This window comes from Morone saxatilis, unplaced genomic scaffold (genome assembly GCF_004916995.1).
Source record: "Morone saxatilis isolate NCDOM2014 unplaced genomic scaffold, NCSU_SB_2.0 Contig9, whole genome shotgun sequence".
Classification (NCBI taxonomy): domain Eukaryota; kingdom Metazoa; phylum Chordata; class Actinopteri; family Moronidae; genus Morone; species Morone saxatilis.
Genome location: NW_023340268.1, coordinates 4,187,093 through 4,198,788, shown reverse-complemented (window position 1 = coordinate 4,198,788; position 11,696 = coordinate 4,187,093). Strand labels below are relative to the sequence as shown.

At 37.3% G+C, this 11,696-nt stretch overlaps 1 protein-coding gene across 1 annotated transcript; it reads left to right on the top strand.

The window, feature by feature from the left end:
- The first annotated feature begins 5,167 nt into the window (after positions 1–5,167).
- On the top strand, positions 5,168–11,475 carry LOC118343078 (sodium channel subunit beta-1-like). The gene is made up of 6 exons (XM_035681824.1): positions 5,168–5,347; positions 5,443–5,609; positions 6,798–7,035; positions 8,360–8,501; positions 10,028–10,102; positions 11,098–11,475. Exons 1-5 carry the CDS (start codon positions 5,299–5,301, stop codon positions 10,095–10,097), a joined length of 666 nt encoding a protein of 221 aa, XP_035537717.1. The 5' UTR covers positions 5,168–5,298; the 3' UTR covers positions 10,098–10,102; positions 11,098–11,475.
- The last annotated feature ends 221 nt before the right edge of the window (positions 11,476–11,696 follow it).

Here is an 11,696-nt window from a genome sequence, read left to right as displayed (position 1 = left end):
TTTGGATTTTAATATTGGAAAAATTAGAAGGTGCAGCTTCCACCTGATGCTATCCAGATATGAGCTTCCCAATGCACGGAGCACTTTGATTCAACCCAGCGGCAAGCCCCGTCTTTTTATAGGCATAACCTGTTGTCTTTTGAACACAGTTTATTAGGTCACATTAAAGTTACTTACTTATTATGTTTTGTGGGAACAGGAAACCGGATTTTGCTTTCTCGTGTTGTAAAACCAATCTTCTGCCGTTTTAAGCACCCGGCTAACAGCGCGCGCTTAAGGCTGGCCGACGTTTATGTTTATTTAACTTTACCTTTTTTAAATGTTCGGTGTGTCGAAGCTGTTTTGCTTGTTGGAGGAGAACGTCGCTGGTTTATTTGCAGCGCCACATTATTGTCGGTTCTGTTTCCGGGATACGCGAAGTGACAATGCTGTGTTTGTTGTTCGTTTACAAGAAAAACCACGCCTCCAGTAAGCGGATGCTAGCCACACAGCTTGCTCCCGGAGCGTAGCTTGAAGTGTAACTGGTAACCAGGAGTCAGCGGTCAATCGAGGTGGATTTCATCACCAGTTTCAACGTCTCTTACACTCACTGCCCAACACCACCACACACACAACCACAGCACATACTCACACACACACACACAGCACCACAACACATATGGATGACAAGGACAGAGCAGACACAACCACACCAGCACAACACCACAACACCAGCACACACAACAGCACAACCACGGATACAATACACACAGTACACCACACACACACACAAATACACCCACGATATCACGATGACAGCCACAGAGATACACACACACAACACCACACACAACAGCACACACATCATAGATACACGATACACACACACAGAATTACACACAGATACAGATACACCACAACACACACAATTCAGTTTATATAGATATCAGATACTCCACACAGATTGACACACACATAGTAAATTTATGTTCACATATTCTCCGAGATACAATACGATTATATCCAGCTACAGAGGCTATACAGAGTCAAACCCCGCACAACCCAACGAAACATGCACATGTGGACATCAAATTGTGTATATTAACAGTGCCATCCGACACCACACACAGAAAAGAGCGCGCGTCTCACACTACGCAATGAACGGACTAACACTTCATCTCAATCTTCCTCTCAACTATATCTTCTCGATAACACTCTGTGAGTTTAGCTATGTATAAAAAGACGATATTGGATTGAATCTCAGTGGCACCTACACCAAGCTTCACTGGAAACTATACTTTTCACACTATAACACTAGCGTCGTCTAAACCTACACAGAGCAACTAGCGCGATGCGGTTGTATCACAGTCTGATAGACCGTGCCGACGTACATACTTCAGATAAGAATGTGTGTATGTGTGACGCCTTAAATTATTCTGTTTATGTTGTAGGGATTTTTATAGATATATGACCTTTTACTCATACCATCCAACTGTCAGACTTGAATTAGTAATTTTAATTCTATTCAGATTAAATTAACTTATATTTTTAAATTGGCTAGAGCTGAACATTAGTATAACTGGGTATGGACATCGTGTCTGTTATGGGGAATTTGGGTAGTTTGATCTTTGTCTTTTCACTCTACAATGTCATATTTGTTAAATAAGACCATATACTATGTATATCTCCTATATGATAATGGGATCACGACAGTAATATGTAGATTGGTTTAATGTACCATATCCACAGTTATATGTTTATTGTAGTTGTTAGTGATTATTTTATTATTGAATAAAGAACTTATCCTTGATTATTGATAGTAATAATTGTAGTGGACGAATTTGTTATTTGGAGATAATATATTCTGTTCAGTGCTCACAGTATAAAAATAATATATAATTTGACATTTATAATTGATCAATTTCTTCTTAAATTGTATTTTTCTTTAAACATATTATCGTAGGGTGTAGCATGCTATTGGATGATATAGCCAAAATAAGGATTAATTATTATAAATTTAAAATGATATATGTTTTGGATTCTGTGGTAGGTGATAATGGAGATATAGCAACTTGTAAATTTTATTGTTATAATCAGGAATGAACAATGTTAACATGTTATACTCTTTAATAGATTTTTAGAGGGTAGGATTATTAGTTGCTATAATTTCATAGGGGGAAAAAAATGAATTTACTTTATGGATTTATAATAAATGTGGTATAGGTTTTAGGCGTAGGTATAATTTATATATTATTTTTTTTAATTATTATGAAATACCACCACACTGTCTGCTGTAAGAATATCGATTTAATATTATAAAAGCTGAATCTATAACTGTATGGACAGTTGATGGGAAGTTATTGACTTTCTCCACCTCTTTATTGAACATTACAAACTCAAAAAGGGAACAACAGAAGTACACACAGTCCTTTAGTGTTAGTGAATTATTGTATGACATTATTGTATATAATTGTGTGACATATTGGGAGGAAAGCACAGAAAAAAATAAATACATATTTAAATTTAAATAAACACTATTGTGGCCACACAAAAGCAAAAAGGAATATAATTTAAAATGATGTTTTGGGATTAGGATAAGGGATTACATGTAAATTATGTAATCAGGATTTTCAAAAAATTAACTGGTAATCCATTATAGTTACAAGGGGGGAAAAAAAGATTACAGTCACATTTAGTAAAAATGTGGATTATTTAGCAGGATAATAATTTATAATAAGTTTTTCTTTAAAAACATTCACAGGCCAGAGGTCACATGTTTGAGGCTAAATCTTGTTATTTTCTTTCTAAGGTTACGTTGTTCTGTTGTCTTATAGAATAAACTTTCATCAATACTTCTTACTGACATTTATTTTCTCTTGTTTTTATTTGTATATTTGGTGTGAAGGTAATCCAAAGGTAATGGAAAGTAATCAAGTTATGTTACTTTACTATTGTGATACTTGTATTAGGTTACTGCCTACATTTATTTAACAGGTAATTAGTTACTGTATCAGATTACATTTTTAAAGTTACCTCTCCCAACCTTGCACACGACTTATATATGTTAATTATAAGTCTTTTAATTCATTAATGAGTGGATTATTCTTAACCAATAGATTTTAAATTAATTTTTAAAGCAAATTATGGAGGGTTTACTATTCTTCCATTTATATTTGATCATTCTCCTACGGGGGATCAATAAAGGAACATCTTATGATATTTACTCATAATGATAATTATGTTTACCATGTTTAAAACCAAGCGTTAGTTGAGAGGGTAACTGTGTTTAAAAAACTGTTTAAAAAAGGTAGTTAGCAACCTAATCCAAGTATTACAATATTAAAGTAACATAACTTTCCGTTACTTTTGGATTACCGTAACACAAAATATATAAATAAAAACAACACCAAATATGTCAATAAATCAAGAAATACTGATACAAGCATATTTCTATAAGACAACAGAACAATGGACATGTGACCTCTGCCCAGTGAATTTATAAAGAAATATGTATTTTAAAATTGCAGTATTTGCTAAACAATCACTTTTTTTTTACTAAATGTCACTGTTACCTATATATATTGTATCCTGATTACATAATTCAGTTACAAGTAATCCATTACTCCCCACGTCTGTTTGGATCCATAAAAAGTCCAAAGCTGAAAATGAATTAAATAACTAAATAATAATTATTTAACCAGCTGTGTAGACCTCTGCCATAACCACACTGGAGGTTATTGACTGATCAGCGTTATGTGATCAACTTGTGTTGACAGATTCCATCATTGATCACCCCGCCCCTCCTGAGCTCCAATTAAAGGGCCAGTTCACCCAAAATATCAGTGCGCCGCTACTACCACATCTATTAAAGCCCCTCTTTCTTTCTTTCTTCCTCGGTAAATGTGCTGTAAACTAGGTGAGGCCCTCCTTCCATCCCTTCGCTTCCTCCACCACCTCCCCTCCTCGCAGCAGACAGAGCTTTAAGTTTAAAACCAGCGGGCAGAAGCTTAAAAAGCAGTCGTCACATTCAGCATCTGCTCGGTCATAACGCGCACAGCCGGTTTTTACCGCAGTGCATCTGCAGCATCCTCTGATCGGAGCGACAGGGGTGCTGCTGTGGCGCAGGGAGGAAAAAAAACAGAAAAGACACCATTAACTGGAACAGGACGCATTTCTTATATCTTATTTTATTTATTCTGTGCGGGATTTATTTTTTATTTTTAATGTGTCGCTCAGTTTGATCTGCAATGCCAGCGAGACTGAAGCATCTCTTCCACGAGCACAGGGCTATTAGATAGGTGAAATTACAAGCAACCTATTTCTACATTCAGCTGCCATCGCAGGAGAGGATTTTATATGTTTTTTTTCCTGTGTGTCCGGAGAGACGACTCGAGGAGAGGAGGCCTCTAATTCAGGACCGTAGGCTCTGATTTCAGTGATCCGAATCCGATTATGGATAACTATCTTTAGACCATTAGACTGGTCTGCATTAAATATTGGTAGCGTGTAGCCTGTTAAGAGGTAGCTATTTGATTTCTTATCATAGAGCATGCAAAATTAATGATATATGCACTGGCGTGTTAATCTAATGTAGACGTTCAGTCAGTAGCTGGCATGTTGCACATTATATAAACATTATAACCTGTGTGTACCCAGTGCTGTCTGTAATTTGCCAACAGATAAATATATAAACAAAAATAGAAGAAGCAGAGCATGTGGCCGCAGGCAGGTGTAATGATTGCTCTGTGCATCTCACATTAGGACCTCAGGGAAGAAGACAATCAAATCTCAGGGTGTTTATCTGGGGGATACTGTGAGTCACCAGATATCTGGATTGCTTCATATGCTGCTTGATAATTAAAAGCAGAAAAGTCCACAGCTTTGAATAGAGATAATTTAGAAGAGGGAGGGGGAGGGCTGTCTGAAAAAGCAGCAATAATTTGTGGCAATAAAATTCTGCAACCAACAGGAGACTGTTGCTGGCTTGAGCCAAAGACACCAACAGTTTGCTCCATAGGACTGTTAGGGCATCAGAAACAGATTTAGAGTGTGTGTAGGCTTTTGAGGCACTTTCCAGTGCATGTTTAGCTGCATGCTTCCTGACACACACGTATGATATTAGCCTGCCCTTTACTGACGCACAGATTTACACGTAAGCTCACGTAGGTCTTGCAAGCATCCATTCAGTTACTACAAACTCGGAGGTGCTCAGTTTATGAGTGTCATCCTTTCGAGCTCCATACTTGGAGCGTTGGTGTCAAAGTTTGTGCTTCTCGAGGCCTCTCGTCAAATAAAACAGCTACTCTAATATCCGGTGACATGTCGACATCATACCTACTGATCCTTTCTCTTCTCTGCAGCCTGTTTGGTGAGTTTGAGCTGATTGACTGTGGCCTTCATAATGTGTTGCTACATCATGTTAGCCCAGAGTAATGAGCTTATGTATCTTTTTGTTCTCAACAGGGTACCAGTGTCATGGGGCCTGTGCAGAGGTGGACTCTGACACAGAGGCAGTGGCCGGCAGGGGCTTCAAACTGGGCTGCATCTCCTGCAAGAGGAGGAGTGAGGTGGATGGTCGCGCCACCATTGAGTGGTACTTCAGGCCCAAAGGAGAGGCCGATTTTGTTCATGTGAGTACAAATCTGCCACTGGTGCTGCTGAAGAATATCTATGCCAGCACAAAATGTAACTGACACAGCAGACCGGAGTACAGGAAGGCTTCGTGCTTCCGGAGGAGTTTTAGTCGTGCAAGCATCCTTAAAATCAGACTTGTCCTAGGCTACATTCCTCAAGTCACAAGCTATTTATATATGCATATATATAGTGCACACCCAAGCTCTCTTTCTTCCTCTCTTTCGCTGTCTCACACACGCACACACACATACGTCCTCGATTACACAATGGCACCCAGTGCTGAGGTCATCACGAGGTTCATATGGAATCAATTGTGATATTTTACACCACAGAGATTATTAAAGCGCCAGAGATGATTGTTTGCCACTGGAGTGCAAAAGGTGTTAAAGGTCCAGTGTGTAACATTTAATACAGCATTCATAGGTGTGTTTACATTAGTGTATAATCATCTGAATATAGGAATTATTATGTTTTTGTTACCTTAGAATGAGCTGTTTTAATCTACGGATGCCGCCATGTTTCTACAGTGGCCCAGAACAGACAAACCAAACACCGGCTCTAGATGTAGTTTCTCCTGGGTGTTTGGAAGGGGAGGGTGAAGCGAGAGATCTGCAACTACACTGCTAGACGCCACTAAATCCTACGCGCTGGACCCTTTAAAAAAAGATCAAACTTAATTGATCTCCATAGGGGAAACTCTCATTTTGCCACAGTACAAGAAACAGTCCAAGGAGGCAGGAAACATAAATAATAATTTGGAATAATACATACAACAAAAGAAAGTACAGAAATTACATTCAAAATATAAAACAAACATGTACAGAAGTGATGAGTTTTCTGTGGGGCTGCACGGTAGCTAAAAACACCACATTGTGATTATTTTGACAGATTTTGGGATTTGATTCACGATTAGTGAGAGAATGATCATTTTTGATCACAAATTAAAATCTTACCTGAAAATACTTAAATCTTTTGGGGTCTCCTCCGAACAATCTTAAATCTGATAAACAAGATTTATAGTCCAGGGCATCTCTTCAGAGCTACAATACTTATATTTATACTATAATACTGTTTTCTTACACTTGGCCACATTGCGATCTCAATAATGTTTCGATGAACTGTGCAGCCATATTTTTCTGTCACAGCAGCACTTTGATTAACCTTGATTTCTCCGTGGCAACCAGATCTACACCTACAACGAGGATGGCCCCACCATTGAACACGACCAGTTTTTGGACCGATTGGACTGGAACGGCAGTAAGAGGAGCCACGACATCCAAGATGGGTCCATATACCTGCTCAACGTCACCTTCAACGACACAGGCACCTACAGCTGCTTCTTCAACCGCATCCTCTTCTACGCTAACTACGAGTACAACACTGTTGTCACCAAGGTGGTCCACCTCAGTGTGGTGGCTAAAGGTAGGATAAAATCAACTGCAGCGCTCTAACTGTGCATTGCTCTGTAACGATAAGCATTTAATGGATGGCCAAATGTAATGTAAGTTCTTTACACAAGCAAAAGCAAAAGCAGAACAAGAAACAGACAATAAAAACAACAACAGTAAGCAAGCACAAGCACATAAAATCAAATCAGACAGACTGAATTTGATTAAAAAGATGAAATAATTAAAAGCAATGGTAAACAGGTCAGCCTTGAGCTTGGATTTGGAAGTATTGTTTTAAGTTATTTGAGCAGCACAGAAACTAAACGCAGCTTAGTCTTGATTCTGGGAACAGTAATCCAGAACCAGCCGACCTGAGAGGTCTGAAAGGTTCCTACTGGGTCAGGAGATCTTGGACCTAAAGCATTTAAACATAAAACTGCCTCCAATTTCAATCTGTCTCAAATGCAATTACACTTTTTTAAGAATCCAATAGCTATTCGATCTGCCCTAGAAGCATGAATAGACTAAAATGTGTGGTGCAAGTGGTTTCCAGATCTTAATGAGTGAAAGCTCAAAAGCACTTAATATGGATTGTCTGTATGCATGAAGTCAGACTTGCAGCTTATAAGGACAGTCTGCATTAAAGTGTTTAAATAAATGTCTCTGCAGCAGGAGCAGGAAAAACCTCCCTGACCATAGACAGAGAGAGAGACAACTTGCTCATTCAGCTGCTTGTTTATATTATGTATTATATTCTTTATATAAGCGTACTGACCCCAAAACAGTCAGCATATGCTCTAAAATAGAGACAGTCTTCTTTAACTTTGCATTTGGAAAGACAAATGTAGGAACAATGTGATGGTTCCTCACAATTTTATGCAAATTGTGTGATTTTAAACCTTTAAGAGGAAATTAACCAAAATAATGTTTTAGAAGCAGCAGTACAGACTCCTTGTCAGAGGGTCTTATTGTTTATTTTGACTGCACACTAATAAGTCTTCAACAGTTCTTAATATAGTGAACCCTTCACACATTAGAGTAGTTTTCCAGTCTTTGGAAACACCTGGAAATTCATTAAAAGGACCAAATATTCTGGAAATAATCCACGTTGTCCTGCATCAATCATTTTGGTGCCAAGTCTATTTCTTCCAGGAGCCACTAACAGAATTTTTACGAAAGCCCGATGGTGAATTTTGTTGTTGTTGTGGTTAATACAGTAAGTAACACTTTGTAAATCCCATCTTAACAAGTTGGATTTTACCTGATAACGGCTGAATTCTAAATATTTCCTGCTTTGTAAGAGCGTTGTTGTGTTTGGTATCTGTCTGATTCTTGATTTCCTGACTTCCTGTGTGCAGCCACCAGAGGAACAGCTTCCATCGTGTCCGAGGTCATGATGTACGTGTCCATCATCGGCCTTCAGGTCTGGCTCCTCATAGAGATGATTTACTGCTACAGGAAAATATCAGCAGCCGGGGAAGAAGCATTAAGAGAAGCAGCGTAAGTCTGTTTGCACATTCATGTCGTGTCGCTCACGACATGTTAAAACCTTGTATCTCCAGCTTTGGTGATTTGTTTTTTACGTTTACTGAAAGATTAAAGTGCATTTGCTTGCTTTTTTTAATAGATGAGAAGATTCTTTCTTATAGAGAAAGAATAGCAATCAAACTAAAAATATTGCTGCATTTGTCAGTAGTTGAAAAACAGACACTATGAAGATACAAGGTGTTCCTCCAATAGCATTAAAATGTTATATAAGTAATGTTGTAGACCTCAAACAGAGTACTGCATTTTTAAGACAAATACCTACAGAGATATTTGAGAGTCTAAAAAAAATCCAGTAACGATATATCGACCATTAACGTGAACACAAAACATATGCAACTAAGTTTTAGAAGAATTTGGTTAATAAATAACTGGACAAACTATGTAATGGAAGCAGTGTTTCTACATTAACTCAAAGTGTTTTTGGCCAGAACAAGATAAAGATATATTGGTCTGGCTCTGGTGCATGTAAAGCATGGACATAAAAAGATGGACATTGCGTCTCGTTCTCCACTAAACACACATAAGCCAAAATATCCCGGATACGGACGATGACCTGTAATCCCCTGTTTATAGCTTTAAATACCTAATTAAAACCAAAGCTTATAACAAAAATTAACACTAAGAACAACCTAAAATTACATAAACCATCTTTGGGAAAAAATTATTTGACGTGTACTTTGATCTTTTTTAGTCGAGATATTTTGGCTTCACTTTGGGAGAGCTGTCATGTCGTCCATCTTTCTAAATGTCGATAATGTAAACACATCTGGGGTAGGGTTAGGGTCACACAAAGCATTTAATATGATATAGAATGATGATGAATATGAGATTTTGTGGCAAAATCACACTACAGTACTTATTATTATTATTATTATTATTATTATTATTATTAATAATAATTAAAATATTAATTATAATGCTGTTTGTCACACTTTAAACAAACAATTGCAGCTTCTGTGTTTTGGTTGTTGCACTTCTATTAATTGTGCAGCCCTACTCCCAAACTCGATGTGTTTAAAATAAGCTGTGTATTTCCTCATGAATACTGCCATGCTGTATTCATATACTACTGCTGAAATTACACACCTATAATTCAGACTTTTACTTTGTTACATCCTCTCTTTGGTTCATATTTCTCCCACTTTACCTGCCCTCTTACTTATTTTAAGATTATCAATGTTTCCATTGTGTTTGTGTGTTTTCACTTGTGTCTCTTTGTCTAACGTCTCACGCTCCCTGTGACTACTTGTCATGTTTTCGTCTTGTCCGTCCCATCCTGTCATCCTCCTCCTTAGTAAAAATCAAAACCTCCCTCCTCCTCCTCCTCCTCCTCCTGTAAGTCAAAAAAAGAACAAAAAAGACTGTCATACAACTAGCTATGATGTTTTGTTTTTGCATTTTTCCACCCATTTCATTGTGCTAATGTGCTAACGTTTAACACTCTGATCACCACTGACGGTTGTTTGTTTTCTTTCTAGAAATGCTGAATATTTAGCGATAGCTTCGGAAAGTAAAGATAACTGTGCGGGAGTGCAGGTCGGAGAATAGCACAGGTACGTTGTGATCTTTAAATGCATGTCAGCAGGATCTTTCCACAATGAGATATCTACCATTTAATGAAGCCTTTTACAACCTTTATGCTTCTAAAATCAAATGTATTGGTGGATTTAGGGTACATAGAGTCCCTTATTGACCAATTCTAGCCTAGTTCTGGGTATCGAACCTCCCAACTGAGCTCTCTAAAAACAACATAGTCCTGAAATCCACAAGCACATTTACACAAAATATAAAATGCCTCCATCAGAAAACAAGATCAGCTAAAATAACGATGCTTCAGATTTTATTAGTCAATTTGTTACCCATAAAAGAGATAGTTTTAATAAGTAAGGTGTAGGTGGATCTTACTATGGACAGAGCCTAATGATGTCAACCCTAGGTTTCTGAGATTGGCTCTGATCGTCGCTATTTTGGACGTCCTGACTCCAAAAATTTGCCCAAAACTGCATCTTATGTGACCATTTGTAAGCAAGTGCTGTCCTGTATTGTCAAGAAAAACTGTATGTTAAGAAAATTGTTTGTTAAATATACGAGAGGTATGGTGTCGTTTGTTAAATGAAAAAAGTTTTTTGTTATATATTTCTGGAAAAAAAAGTACCTAAACTCTTGTATCTACTTTAAGTTGCCAGTTTTTTAGCTAAAGCTGATGTCTAATACAACTGTCCTGCAATACTTTTGACCTTCATGATGGTTTTAATGTTCAGATTTTATCATTTATATCAATGATGGTAGACTAAATATTAGAAAAACCTGTCAGCTTAACACCAAACAATTGGATAGCACCACAAACTACATCCTCCAAAATTATCATAAAGTTGAATCAACACCATTTATGAGTTTTTATATTAGACTGTATTAGCTTTAGTTAAACGGACCTAAAAACTAACAACTTAATGTATATTTTAGAGGTTCTAATGTTTATTAATGAACTAGATTTTCTATAAAAACTGTGCCATTAAATGCATTAATACGCGTTGTCTTTTGTCTTCAGGCTTCTTCCGTGGACTAAAAACATCCTTCCACCCTCTGACCTGCATGTAGACAACTTAGGAGAAAAGCTCCTCTTCATCTCAAGTCTCTATTTTACCTTTTCCTTGACAAAGACCACAAATGGATATGACTTACAAAGACAGCATGGTACCAGCACTGTATATAGTATTCTGCGCGCATGTCCTGCACTTACATGAGAAAAACATTATGCATTAATGAGCCACATTGTCAAAAGCATATACTGTACATACAGTATTTCTCTAAGTATATGTAGTCACACATTTCTATAAAATGTTAAGTGGTACTATGATGGCCTGTTAAGACTCCAAGAGGCTGATTGCGAAAGAAAGCTTTTTACTACATCATCGCCACCTAATGTATAAATAATGAGACACACAACACGTATGGTAAAGTTGTTTATAAAATAGAATGTCATGGACTATGATAGACTGTCTTTCCAGTTGCTAGTTGTACAGTACATTCAATGAAATCTAAAGATGTACTAATAAAAAACTGAAAAAAAGTACACGTGATGGAGAAGTCTTCTGTTGATGGTAATAACGAACGCATGTCACCATGGAAACTGCTGATGTGTCTTAT

Bases quoted from the DNA above. Each gene is read 5' to 3' on its own strand.
- LOC118343078 (XM_035681824.1), top strand. From the start codon at position 5,299: ATGTCGACATCATACCTACTGATCCTTTCTCTTCTCTGCAGCCTGTTT. The intron at 5,610-6,797 runs GTGAGTACAAAT...CGTGGCAACCAG, and splicing joins GAGAGGCCGATTTTGTTCAT to ATCTACACCTACAACGAGGA. The intron at 8,502-10,027 runs GTAAGTCTGTTT...TTTTCTTTCTAG, and splicing joins GAAGCATTAAGAGAAGCAGC to AAATGCTGAATATTTAGCGA.